Below are 12624 nucleotides of genomic sequence, written 5' to 3' on the forward strand. Positions count from 1 at the left end.
TTACTGTTATTCTGGCAGATGGAGCGGATCGCCACCAACGTCTCTTTCTGTAACTCAGGATTGTCCATTTGAAATTTCAGACATTCTAATAATAATTTCAGATCCGTCTTCATTTCTAGCAAAGAAAAAATATGATAAGAAGGAAAGATAAAAACAATACAAGACATAGAAGAAGATTGTGGGGGCGCTACGCAAGGGCGCTCAATGAAACCAAAGATCCGCCCTTCAACAAAATGGTGACCGTCTCCACACCGACACCCAGCTACGTGATCTCCTCACCTCCTATACAGAACTCCTCCTCCCCTGTACAGAACTCCTCTCCTCCTGTACAGAACTCCTCCTCTACTGTACAGAACTCCTCACCTCCTGTACAGAACTCCTCCTCTCCTGTACAGAGCTCCTCACCTTCTGTACAGAACTCCTCCTCTCCTGTACAGAACTCCTCCTCTCCTGTACAGAACTCCTCACCTCCTGTACAGAGCTCCTCTCCTCCTGTACAGAACTCCTCCTCTCCTGTACAGAGCTCCTCTCCTCCTGTACAGAGCTCCTCTCCTGTACAGAACTCCTCCCCTCCTGTACAGAACTCCTCTCCTCCTGTACAGAACTCCTCCTCTACTGTACAGAACTCCTCACCTCCTGTACAGAACTCCTCCTCTCCTGTACAGAGCTCCTCACCTTCTGTACAGAACTCCTCCTCTCCTGTACAGAACTCCTCCTCTCCTGTACAGAACTCCTCACCTCCTGTACAGAGCTCCTCTCCTCCTGTACAGAACTCCTCCTCTCCTGTACAGAGCTCCTCTCCTCCTGTACAGAGCTCCTCTCCTGTACAGAACTCCTCACCTCCTGTACAGAACTCCTCTCCTCCTGTACAGAACTCCTCCTCTACTGTACAGAACTCCTCACCTCCTGTACAGAACTCCTCCTCTCCTGTACAGAGCTCCTCACCTTCTGTACAGAACTCCTCCTCTCCTGTACAGAACTCCTCCTCTCCTGTACAGAACTCCTCACCTCCTGTACAGAGCTCCTCTCCTCCTGTACAGAACTCCTCCTCTCCTGTACAGAGCTCCTCTCCTCCTGTACAGAGCTCCTCTCCTGTACAGAACTCCTCACCTCCTGTACATAACTCCTCACCTCCTGTACAGAGCTCCTCTCCTCCTGTACAGAGCTCCTCTCCTGTACAGAACTCCTCACCTCCTGTACAGAACTCCTCACCTCCTGTACAGAGCTCCTCTCCTCCTGTACAGAACTCCTCCTCTCCTGTACAGAACTCCTCCTCTCCTGTACAGAGCTCCTCTCCTGTACAGAGCTCCTCTCCTGTACAGAACTCCTCACCTCCTGTACAGAACTCCTCACCTCCTGTACAGAACTCCTCCTCTCCTGTACAGAACTCCTCCTCTCCTGTACAGAACTCCTGCTCTCCTGTACAGAACTCCTCACCTCCTGTACAGAGCTCCTCACCTCCTGTACAGAGCTCCTCCTCTCCTGTACAGAACCCCTCCTCTCCTGTACAGAGCTCCTCTCCTGTACAGAGCTCCTCCTCTCCTGTACAGAACTCCTCCTCTCCTGTACAGAGCTCCTCTCCTGTACAGAACTCCTGCTCTCCTGTACAGAGCTCCTCTCCTGTACAGAACTCCTCCTCTCCTGTATAGAACTCCTCGCCTCCTGTACAGAACTCCTCCTCTCCTATACAGCGCTCCTCTCCTGTACAGAACTCCTCCTCCCCTGTACAGAACTCCTCCTCTCCTGTACAGAACTCCTCCTCCCCTGTACAGAACTCCTCTCCTGTACAGAACTCCTCACCTCCTGTACAGAACTCCTCCTCTACTGTACAGAACTCCTCACCTCCTGTACAGAACTCCTCTCCTCCTGTACAGAACTCCTCCTCTACTGTACAGAACTCCTCACCTCCTGTACAGAACTCCTCCTCTCCTGTACAGAGCTCCTCACCTTCTGTACAGAACTCCTCCTCTCCTGTACAGAACTCCTCCTCTCCTGTACAGAACTCCTCACCTCCTGTACAGAGCTCCTCTCCTCCTGTACAGAACTCCTCCTCTCCTGTACAGAGCTCCTCTCCTCCTGTACAGAGCTCCTCTCCTGTACAGAACTCCTCACCTCCTGTACATAACTCCTCACCTCCTGTACAGAGCTCCTCTCCTCCTGTACAGAGCTCCTCTCCTGTACAGAACTCCTCACCTCCTGTACAGAACTCCTCACCTCCTGTACAGAGCTCCTCTCCTCCTGTACAGAACTCCTCCTCTCCTGTACAGAACTCCTCCTCTCCTGTACAGAGCTCCTCTCCTGTACAGAGCTCCTCTCCTGTACAGAACTCCTCACCTCCTGTACAGAACTCCTCACCTCCTGTACAGAACTCCTCCTCTCCTGTACAGAACTCCTCCTCTCCTGTACAGAACTCCTGCTCTCCTGTACAGAACTCCTCACCTCCTGTACAGAGCTCCTCACCTCCTGTACAGAGCTCCTCCTCTCCTGTACAGAACCCCTCCTCTCCTGTACAGAGCTCCTCTCCTGTACAGAGCTCCTCCTCTCCTGTACAGAACTCCTCCTCTCCTGTACAGAGCTCCTCTCCTGTACAGAACTCCTGCTCTCCTGTACAGAGCTCCTCTCCTGTACAGAACTCCTCCTCTCCTGTATAGAACTCCTCGCCTCCTGTACAGAACTCCTCCTCTCCTATACAGCGCTCCTCTCCTGTACAGAACTCCTCCTCTCCTGTACAGAACTCCTCCTCCCCTGTACAGAACTCCTCTCCTGTACAGAACTCCTCACCTCCTGTACAGAACTCCTCCTCCCCTGTACAGAACTCCTCCTCTCCTGTACAGAACTCCTCCTCCCCTGTACAGAACTCCTCTCCTGTACAGAACTCCTCACCTCCTGTACAGAACTCCTCCTCTACTGTACAGAACTCCTCACCTCCTGTACAGAGCTCCTCCTCTCCTGTACAGAACTCCTCACCTCCTGTACAGAACTCCTCCTCTACTGTACAGAACTCCTCACCTCCTGTACAGAGCTCCTCCTCTCCTGTACAGAACTCCTCACCTCCTGTACAGAGCTCCTCTCCTGTACAGAGCTCCTCCTCTCCTGTACGAAACTCCTCTCCTGTATAGAACTCCTCCTCTCCTCTACAGAACTCCTCCTCTCCTATACAGCGCTCCTCTCCTGTACAGAACTCCTCCTCCCCTGTACAGAACTCCTCCTCTCCTGTACGAAACTCCTCCTCTCCTGTACAGAACTCCTGCTCTCCTGTACAGAGCTCCTCCTCTCCTGTACGAAACTCCTCCTCTCCTGTACAGAACTCCTCCTCTCCTGTACGAAACTCCTCCTCTCCTGTACAGAACTCCTGCTCTCCTGTACAGAGCTCCTCTCCTGTACAGAACTCCTCCTCTCCTGTACAGAACTCCTCCTCTCCTGTACAGAACTCTTCCTCTCCTGTACAGAACTCCTCCTCCCCTGTACAGAACTCCTCCTCCCCTGTACAGAGCTCCTCCTCCCCTGTACAGAGCTCCTCTCCTGAAGCCCCATACAGACGGGTTGAATATCGGCCGGCCTATCAGAAACCAGCCAGGTGTACAGCAGTCGGGACATCTGGCTTCTGTCCGAGGGGCATAACAGAAAAACATCAGCCAATCAGCATCCAATCACCGCTCTCAGCCAATGGCTGCGACCGCTGACCAGTCCCCCTGTCAGAACACAATAGCTCAGCAGGAAGATCGCTGTACTAACATAAGATAGTTAGTACAGCAGCTCTTCCCAAGCTTCTCATTTTTTTTCTTTTGTGCAGCCTGTTGGGTTGAATGAAATAAATATCTGATAGTGTGTACTCTGCGTTCTTCACCTTCATGCAGCAGGGAGGCGCTGTCTGTGTGCAGACGCCATTTTGTTGAAGTCCACTAGAGCCTGACACCCGTCTTATCACACATTGGGGGATATTATCTTCCTTGTCAGAGGAGAGAGAGGAGGATCTATAATCTTACCAAATGAGCACATCGCTCCCCCAGACCGGTGCGCTTCCATCACATTCCCCTGGAAGAGCTGAAACAACACGGACCAATCCGGTGAATATCAGTGAAGATAAAACAGGGAACGCACTTCTGGCACCCCCAGCACTGAATGTATGGAATAGAGAGGGGTGTGGGGTGTGCTGGGGGCTGCTGGGAGATCTGCTGTTGCTGATGGGTGGGATCTAATGTTTCTGGGCGGGATCTAATGTTGCTGGGCGGGATCTAATGTTTCTGGGCGGAATCTAATCTGGTATTGAGGGGTTGTATTGGGAGGTGGGGAGGGGACAGTATTGGGAGGTGGGGAGGGGGTGGTATTGGGAGGTGGGGAGGGGGTTGTATTGAGAGGTGGGGAGGGGGTTGTATTGAGAGGTGGGGAGGGGGCGGTATTGGGAGGTGGGGAGGGGGTGGTATTGAGAGGTGGGGAGGGGGTTGTATTGAGAGGTGGGGAGGGGGTTGTATTGAGAGGTGGGGAGGGGGTGGGATTAGGAGGTGGGGAGGGGACGGTATTGGGAGGTGGGGAGGGGTGGTGTTAGGAGGTGGGGAGGGGGTGGGATTAGGAGGTGGGGAGGGGGTGGGATTAGGAGGTGGGGGGGTTGTATTGGGAGGTGGGGAGGGGGCGGTATTGGGAGGTGGTGTGGGGGAGGTGTTAGGAGGTGGGGAGGGATGGTATTGGGAGGTGGGGAGGGGATGGTATTGGGAGGTGGGGAGGGGTGGGATTAGGAGGTGGGGAGGGGTGGTATTGGGAGATTGGGAGGAGGGGAGGGGGTTGTATTGAGAGGTGGGGAGGGGGTTGTATTGAGAGGTGGGGAGGGGGTGGGATTAGGAGGTGGGGAGGGGACGGTATTGGGAGGTGGGGAGGGGTGGTGTTAGGAGGTGGGGAGGGGGTGGGATTAGGAGGTGGGGAGGGGGTGGGATTAGGAGGTGGGGGGGTTGTATTGGGAGGTGGGGAGGGGGCGGTATTGGGAGGTGGTGTGGGGGAGGTGTTAGGAGGTGGGGAGGGATGGTATTGGGAGGTGGGGAGGGGATGGTATTGGGAGGTGGGGAGGGGTGGGATTAGGAGGTGGGGAGGGGTGGTATTGGGAGATTGGGAGGAGGGGAGGGGGTTGTATTGAGAGGTGGGGAGGGGGTTGTATTGAGAGGTGGGGAGGGGGTGGGATTAGGAGGTGGGGAGGGGGTGGGATTAGGAGGTGGGGAGGGGTGGTATTGGGAGGTGGGGAGGGGGCGGTATTGAGAGGTGGGGAGGGGGTGGTGTTAGGAGGGGGAGATGGTATTGGGAGGTGGGGAGGGGGAGGTGTTGGGAGGGGGAGATGGTATTGGGAGGTGGGGAGGGGGAGGTGTTGGGAGGGGGAGATGGTATTGGGAGGTGGGGAGGGGGAGGTGTTGGAAGGGGGAGATGGTATTGGGAGGTGGTTGTATTGGGAGGTGGGGAGATGGTATTGGGAGGTGGGGAGGGGGAGGTGTTAGGAGGTGGGGAGGGGTGGTATTGGGAGATTGGGAGGTGGGGAGGGGGTGGGATTAGGAGGTGGGGAGGGGAGGTGGTGGAATTGGGAGGTGGGGAGGTGTTGGGAGGGGGAGGTGGTGTGGGGGAGGTGTTAGGAGGTGGGGGGTGATATTGAGAGGTGGGGAGGGGGTTGTATTGAGAGGTGGGGAGGGGGCGGTATTGGGAGGTGGTGTGGGGGAGGTGTTAGGAGGTGGGGGGTGGTATTGAGAGGTGGGGAGGGGGTTGTATTGAGAGGTGGGGAGGGGGCGGTATTGGGAGGTGGGGAGGGGGTGGTATTGAGAGGTGGGGAGGGGTTGGGTGATATCAGGAGGGGGTGGAACCAAGGGGCGGTACTTAGAGGCCCCTCCCTCGCTCCCATGCCTGATGAAGGGGTCCTGTGTGACTCGGAGACGTTGCGCTCTTTCTCCCTGCGCGGCGATCGTAGAATAAACGATCGGTTTGGACGCCATTCTGTGCGGATCGGCGGTGAGCCGGGAATAGATCCAGGGTTGTGTGTGATGGGAATATGAAGTATTAGTAGAGATAGGTAAGCTCCGCCCCCGGTGTGTGACTGGGAGGAGTTGGGACCTCAGCGGCTGATCGGGGTGAAGATGAATTTCTCCGCAGTGCTCAGAGCTCCAGAGATGAGTGACTTCTAATATGTGTGGGGGAGGGGGGGGGTCACCTTAATAATAGAACCCCAAACTATCCCCCCCCCCCCCCCCTCATAGGACAGCAGCAAGGTGGGGGAAGGGTATCCCCATCTATCTCCCCTCCCCCCCTCATAGGACAGCAGCAAGGTGGGGGAAGGGTATCCCCATCTATCTCCCCTCCCCCCCTCATAGGACAGCAGCAAGGTGGGGGAAGGGTATCCCCATCTATCTCCCCCCCCCTCATAGGACAGCAGCAAGGTGGGGGAAGGGTATCCCCATCTATCTCCCCCCCCTCATAGGACAGCAGCAAGGTGGGGGAAGGGTATCCCCATCTATCTCCCCCCCCCCTCATAGGACAGCAGCAAGGTGGGGGAAGGGTATCCCCATCTATCTCCCCCCCCCCTCATAGGACAGCAGCAAGGTGGGGGAAGGGTATCCCCATCTATCTCCCCCCCCTCATAGGACAGCAGCAAGGTGGGGGAAGGGTATCCCCATCCACCCCCCCCCCCCCCTCATAGGACAGCAGCAAGGTGGGGGAAGGGTATCCCCATCTATCTCCCCCCCCTCATAGGACAGCAGCAAGGTGGGGGAAGGGTATCCCCATCACCCCCCCCCCCCCCCTTCATAGGACAGCAGCAAGGTGGGGGAAGGGTATCCCCATCTATCTCCCCCCCCCTCATAGGACAGCAGCAAGGTGGGGGAAGGGTATGCCCATCTATCTCCCCCCCCCCTCATAGGACAGCAGCAAGGTGGGGGAAGGGTATCCCCATCTATCTCCCCCCCCCCCCCTCATAGGACAGCAGCAAGGTGGGGGAAGGGTATCCCCATCTATCTCCCCCCCCCCTCATAGGACAGCAGCAAGGTGGGGGAAGGGTATCCCCATCTATCTCCCCCCCCCCCTCATAGGACAGCAGCAAGGTGGGGGAAGGGTATCCCCATCTCCCCCCCCCCCCTCATAGGACAGCAGCAAGGTGGGGGAAGGGTATCCCCATCACCCCCCCCCCCCCTTCATAGGACAGCAGCAAGGTGGGGGAAGGGTATCCCCATCTATCTCCCCCCCCCCTCATAGGACAGCAGCAAGGTGGGGGAAGGGTATCCCCATCACCCCCCCCCCCCCTTCATAGGACAGCAGCAAGGTGGGGGAAGGGTATCCCCATCTATCTCCCCCCCCCCTCATAGGACAGCAGCAAGATGGGGGAAGGGTATCCCCATCTATCTCCCCCCCCCCTCATAGGACAGCAGCAAGGTGGGGGAAGGGTATCCCCATCTATCTCCCCCCCCCCTCATAGGACAGCAGCAAGGTGGGGGAAGGGTATCCCCATCTATCCCCCCCCCCTCATAGGACAGCAGCAAGGTGGGGGAAGGGTATCCCCATCTATCTCCCCCCCCCCCTCATAGGACAGCAGCAAGGTGGGGGAAGGGTATCCCCATCTATCTCCCCCCCCTCATAGGACAGCAGCAAGGTGGGGGAAGGGTATCCCCATCTATCCCCCCCCCTCATAGGACAGCAGCAAGGTGGGGGAAGGGTATCCCCATCTATCTCCCCCCCCCCCCTCATAGGACAGCAGCAAGGTGGGGGAAGGGTATCCCCATCTATCTCCCCCCCCCTCATAGGACAGCAGCAAGGTGGGGGAAGGGTATCCCCATCTATCTCCCCCCCCCTCATAGGACAGCAGCAAGGTGGGGGAAGGGTATCCCCATCTATCTCCCCCCCCCTCATAGGACAGCAGCAAGGTGGGGGAAGGGGGGGGGGTCATATTTGTGTTTTCAGCCTCCAATGTGGGGGAGGGGAGAAGTAGAGGAGGGGGAGGGGTCAGGATGGATGAGGGACTGACACCGGATGTTACAGGTTGTCTGACAACCAAACATCACCAGCCTGAAGCCTTTTCACACAGATCTCGCCCCTCCCCCCCGGGCACGCTGGGATTAGTAGTACCACACACACACAGAGGACCCCGCCCACATTACACACCGCCATCCAACAGGCTCCTCTCCCGCTCTTCCCGCCGGAAGTAGAAAGAGCCGGCACTTCCGCCGACGTCACCAACACCCGCGTGCTGTGATTGGATAGAGAGACGCGCGGGAGGGGAAAGATCCGCAATGCTGACAGGAGGGGCTCGGAGAGAGGGGGCGGGAAGAAAGGTGATTGGCTGAGAACTGCCTATGAGGGGCGGGGCCTGGTGTCGATGGACAGGAGGGGGGCGTGTTATCCACATTACTGAGACGTGAGAAGAGGGGGGCGGGGTCTCTCCTCAGAAGAGAAATGTGAGGGGTGTATATTATATATATAGAGGGGGGAGGGGGAGCCGAGCGACGTCGCTGGACTCCAGGACAGGTAAGTGTCCATTTATTAACCACTTCCATACCGGGGGGCACTTACGCACCTTCCCCCCCCCAAGCCAATTTTCAGCTTTCAGCACTCTCACTTTTTGAATGACAATTGCGCGGTCGCGCTACACTGTACCCAAACAAAATTGGCGTCCTTTTTTCCCCACAAATAGAGATTTCTTTTGGCGGTATTTGATCACCTCTGCGGTTTTTTTTTTTTGCCCAACAACTAAAAAAAGACTGAAAATTTGGAAAAAAAATTACGTTTTTATTTTTTTCTGTTAATTTTTTTGTAAATAATTAAGTTTTCTCTTTCAATTACGGGCACTGACGGGCACAGATGAGGTGGCACTGATTGGCGGCGCTGGTATGCGGCACTGATGGGCACACATAGGCGGCACCGATAGGGAAAACAAGGGCGGGACTGATGGGCACACATGGGCGGCACTGATGGATACTTATGGGTGGCACAGATGGGCACTGATAGGTGGGCACTGGGCATGGATGGGCACTGTGGGGCGGTACTGATTTACCCATGTGTGCCAATCAGTGCCCATTTGTGGGCACTGATTGGCATCTTTTTTTTTTTTTGCCCCTTTTTTTTTTTTTTTGCCCTTCCCAGGTCCAGTGTGGGCTTCCCTGGTGGTCCAGTGTGGCGATCCGAGAGGGGGCTGCGCTGATAAACAATCAGCGCGAACCCCCCCCCGTCAGGAGAGCCGCCGATCGGCTCTCCTCTACTCGTGTCTGTCAGACGGAGTGAGGAAGAGCCATCAACGGCCCTTCCTGTTTACATCGTAATCAGCCGTGATTGGACACGGCTGATCATGTGGTAAAGAGCCTCCGTGAGAGACTGACACCCAGCAACAACGATCGGCGCGATGCGCGCCCCCGGGGGCGTGCAGCGGCTCAGAATCCTGAGGACGTCATATGACATCCAGTCGGGATTCTACAACCACTTTGCCGCCGTCAATCTGTCATTGGCGGGCGGGAAGGGGTTAAAGGTCAGCAGCTGCGGGATTTTGTATCTTCTGGCTCTTTTTTTTTTACGGCGGGGCTTTAAAGGGGATGTAACCCCTCCCCCCTCAACCTTTCTAAACTCCTCCCACAGTGCTGATCTATAGGATATCGGTGCCTCCTCCATGTATCCTCACCTGTCACCCCCCCCCCCCCCCCCCGTTTACCTGTTTGGAGCCTCACAATACACCACATTCTGTGGGCGTGTCTGCTGTCCGGGGCTCAGTGGGTGGAGTCATATGGTCAGTAGAGTCCCCGCCCACCTCTACACCCCCCTTGGTCAGGCATCCATATTTCTTACGCCTCTTACACACAATTAAATTTTCATTGGACAGAGCGGCGCAGGACGTTTGTCTGAAGGGCGTTGACCAGGAACTTGTCTTGTATACAAACGGCAAAGAATTGTCGGCCAACAAACACGAAACTACGTGGTTTTTATAGCTCTTTAACGCCACCCTTTGGGCCCCCTCTCTGCTGGCTTTAAAAAAAAAAATTTGGGGGGTCATTAAGGTGAAAAAAACATCTTACGATCTCTGGCCCCCCAGCCCCCCCCCCTGTTTTACTTACCTGAGCCCTGGAAAGTCCTGCATCGTGAACGCGCTCTTCCTTTTCTCGGCTCTTCATTGGATAGATTGATAGCAGCGCAGCCATTGGCTCGCGCTGATGTCAATCAACTCTAATGACGCAAAGGCCAGGGGGCGGGGCCGAGTCCTGTAGTTGGCGGCTATGGACGCCGAATACAGGACTCGGGAGCACGCCCAGAGGGGGTTATCGGAAGCGGGGAGGAGCCGAGACAGCCCCTGAGTGACCCCAGAAGAGGAGGATCAGGGCAACTGCACAGTGGAGGGAAGTGTGACATGTTTGTTATTTAAAAAAAATATGTGAACCTTTAGTGTGACTTTAACTCTTCATGGCAATGCCGGTGATCTGACATGCTGGTTCCAGCTATCGTGGAAGTTCCAGCGCATGCGCGAACTGATGCGCTGAGATGGTTCCAGCCATCGGGAAAGTTCCTTCAAGCACTGCGCAGGTGCAAACTTGCTGACGGAAATCCCCGAACGGCGGCCGGCATCCAGGGCGACGTGGATAGTGAGGTAAGTGGCCAGTCGGCCTCACGTCCTCGCTTCGCTCGCTCGGCCTCCTGGCTCTTTTTTTAACATCCTCCAATCCACGGGGATGATAAGGAAAGAGCCTGGATGCCGGGCGAGGTTCGGGGATTTCCGTCGGGAAGTTTGCGCCTGCGCAGTCAGTGGAGGAACTTCCCCCATAGGGGAACATTCAGGACAAGTCACCGGCACAGATGACATGACATCCTATACTGTAACAGATTTAGAGTTTTAATTTAACCCCTTAGGGGGACCGCCCGCCGTCGTTACTTTGAGATCATAGAATGCATTAAGGTGAAAAAACAGGAACCTTACAACCCCTTTAAAGTGGTTAAAAAAAATTTGGGGGGTTTACATCCACTTTAAAAATCTCCATAGGCGTCACTTTTTGTACAGGTTATCTGTTTAGAGTTACAGAGGAGGTCTAGTGCTAGAATTATCGCTCTCAGGCCCCATACTCACGAGCAAACATGTCTGCTGAAACTGGCCCGCAGGCCAGTTTCAGCAGACATGTTTGCTCGTGTGTAGGCGCGAGCGGGCCGAATTCCAGCAAACATTTGCCCGCCGGGCCTTTTCCCAGCAGACAAATATTCCTGGACTTGTTTTAAAACAGTCCGCTGGAATTCAGCCCGCTCGGACATGTACGGTCGTCAGTACAGACCTACCGTACATGTCCAGGCGCCCGCCGTCCCTCGCATGCGTCGAATGACTTCGACGCATGCGTGGAAGCATTTTAAAGGCGGGCCGCGCACGTCGCCGCGTCATTGTCGCGGCGACACCGCGTCATCGACGCGGCGACACCGCGGACACGCCCCGCGTATTGTTTACGCGCGGACTTCTGTACGATGGTGTGTACAACCATCGTACAGAAGCCCTCTGGCAGACATGTATGGTGAAAACGGTCCGACGGACCGCTTTCACCATACATGTTTGTCCGTGTGTACCCGGCCATACTCTTATATTCACGGCGGTTCCTCACATGTGTGGTTTGAAGGTCGTTTTTCATATGTGGGCGTGACCTATGTATGCATTCACTTCTGTGAGCGACCACGCGAGGGACGGGGGGCTTTACATTTCTTTTTTTTATCTTTTAGTTTGCTTTTGTTTTTCTATTTTGATATTTTCTTTTAAAAAAATGTATATATTTTGATCACTTTTACTCCTATTACAAGGAATCGGGCATGGCAGGTCCTCTTTACAATGAGATTTGAGGGGTCTGTAAGTCCTCACATCTCTCCTCCAGGCAGGGAAGCTGGGTGTGATGTCATAACATGGCGCCCGGCCTCCAGAAAGGTCATAGAGACTCCGGGAACCATCTGGCCCACAGGATTCTCTATCATAAACATCCGGCACCCGCGGATTCCGTCTCCAGGTGAGCTGATAGAAGCACCGGAGGGCCGCGGGGGGGGGGGGGGGGGCGTGCGTCCCCTCGCCGACTGTAAGAACAATCAAGCAGCTGAACAATAATTGTGGTGAAGGGAATCTGAGTGATGCCTGTGACGGCACCCGTCATTCAGATATCACCACGGAAAGTCCGTGACGTCACCCCAGGGAGAAGGAAACAACAGAACACAATGATGTGAGAGAAGAGCCGACACACAGACACTCAAACTCTGGGAGATTGTACTGACAAAAACGTTTTTATTCTACAATTTCTACATTCTGAGACATACGGGATCCAGAAATCTCCTTATATACCAGGGGCTCTGTCCCTTCACACAAAATAATTAACATCCGAAGAATAACAGAAACAAAGCCGATTCTCTGCGGAGTCCAAGCTGGAAGGTGGCCGAGGTCTGGGACATGGCGTCGTAGATGAAGGTGGCCGAGGTCTGGGACATGGCGGTGAAGGTGTCAGAGCTGGAAGGTGGCGGAGGTCTGGGACATGGCGTTGTAGATGAAGGTGGCCGATGTCTGGGACATGGCGGTGAAGGTGTTAGAGCTGGAAGGTGGCCAAGGTCTGGGACATGGCAGTGAAGGTGTCAGAGCTGGAAGGTGGCGGAGGTCTGGGACATGGCAGTGAAGGTGTC

General features: G+C 55.3%; 1 protein-coding gene across 2 annotated transcripts in view; it reads right to left on the reverse strand.

Moving 5' to 3' along the window:
• TERB1 (telomere repeat binding bouquet formation protein 1) overlaps nt 1-8195 on the reverse strand; it is a 71285-nt gene extending 63090 nt beyond the window's left edge. For both annotated transcript variants that reach the window (XM_040329666.1, XM_040329665.1), the window contains exons 1-3: nt 8119-8195; nt 3987-4044; nt 5-115 (exon numbers count right to left, since the gene is read on the reverse strand). In XM_040329666.1, coding sequence (XP_040185600.1) covers nt 5-115; nt 3987-4044; nt 8119-8124 — 175 coding nt within the window. In that variant the 5' untranslated portion in view covers nt 8125-8195. The remainder of the gene's footprint in view (nt 1-4; nt 116-3986; nt 4045-8118) is intronic.
• Between the last annotated feature and the right edge of the window lie 4429 nt (nt 8196-12624).

This window comes from Rana temporaria, chromosome 11 (assembly GCF_905171775.1).
Source record: "Rana temporaria chromosome 11, aRanTem1.1, whole genome shotgun sequence".
Lineage (NCBI taxonomy): Eukaryota > Metazoa > Chordata > Amphibia > Anura > Ranidae > Rana > Rana temporaria.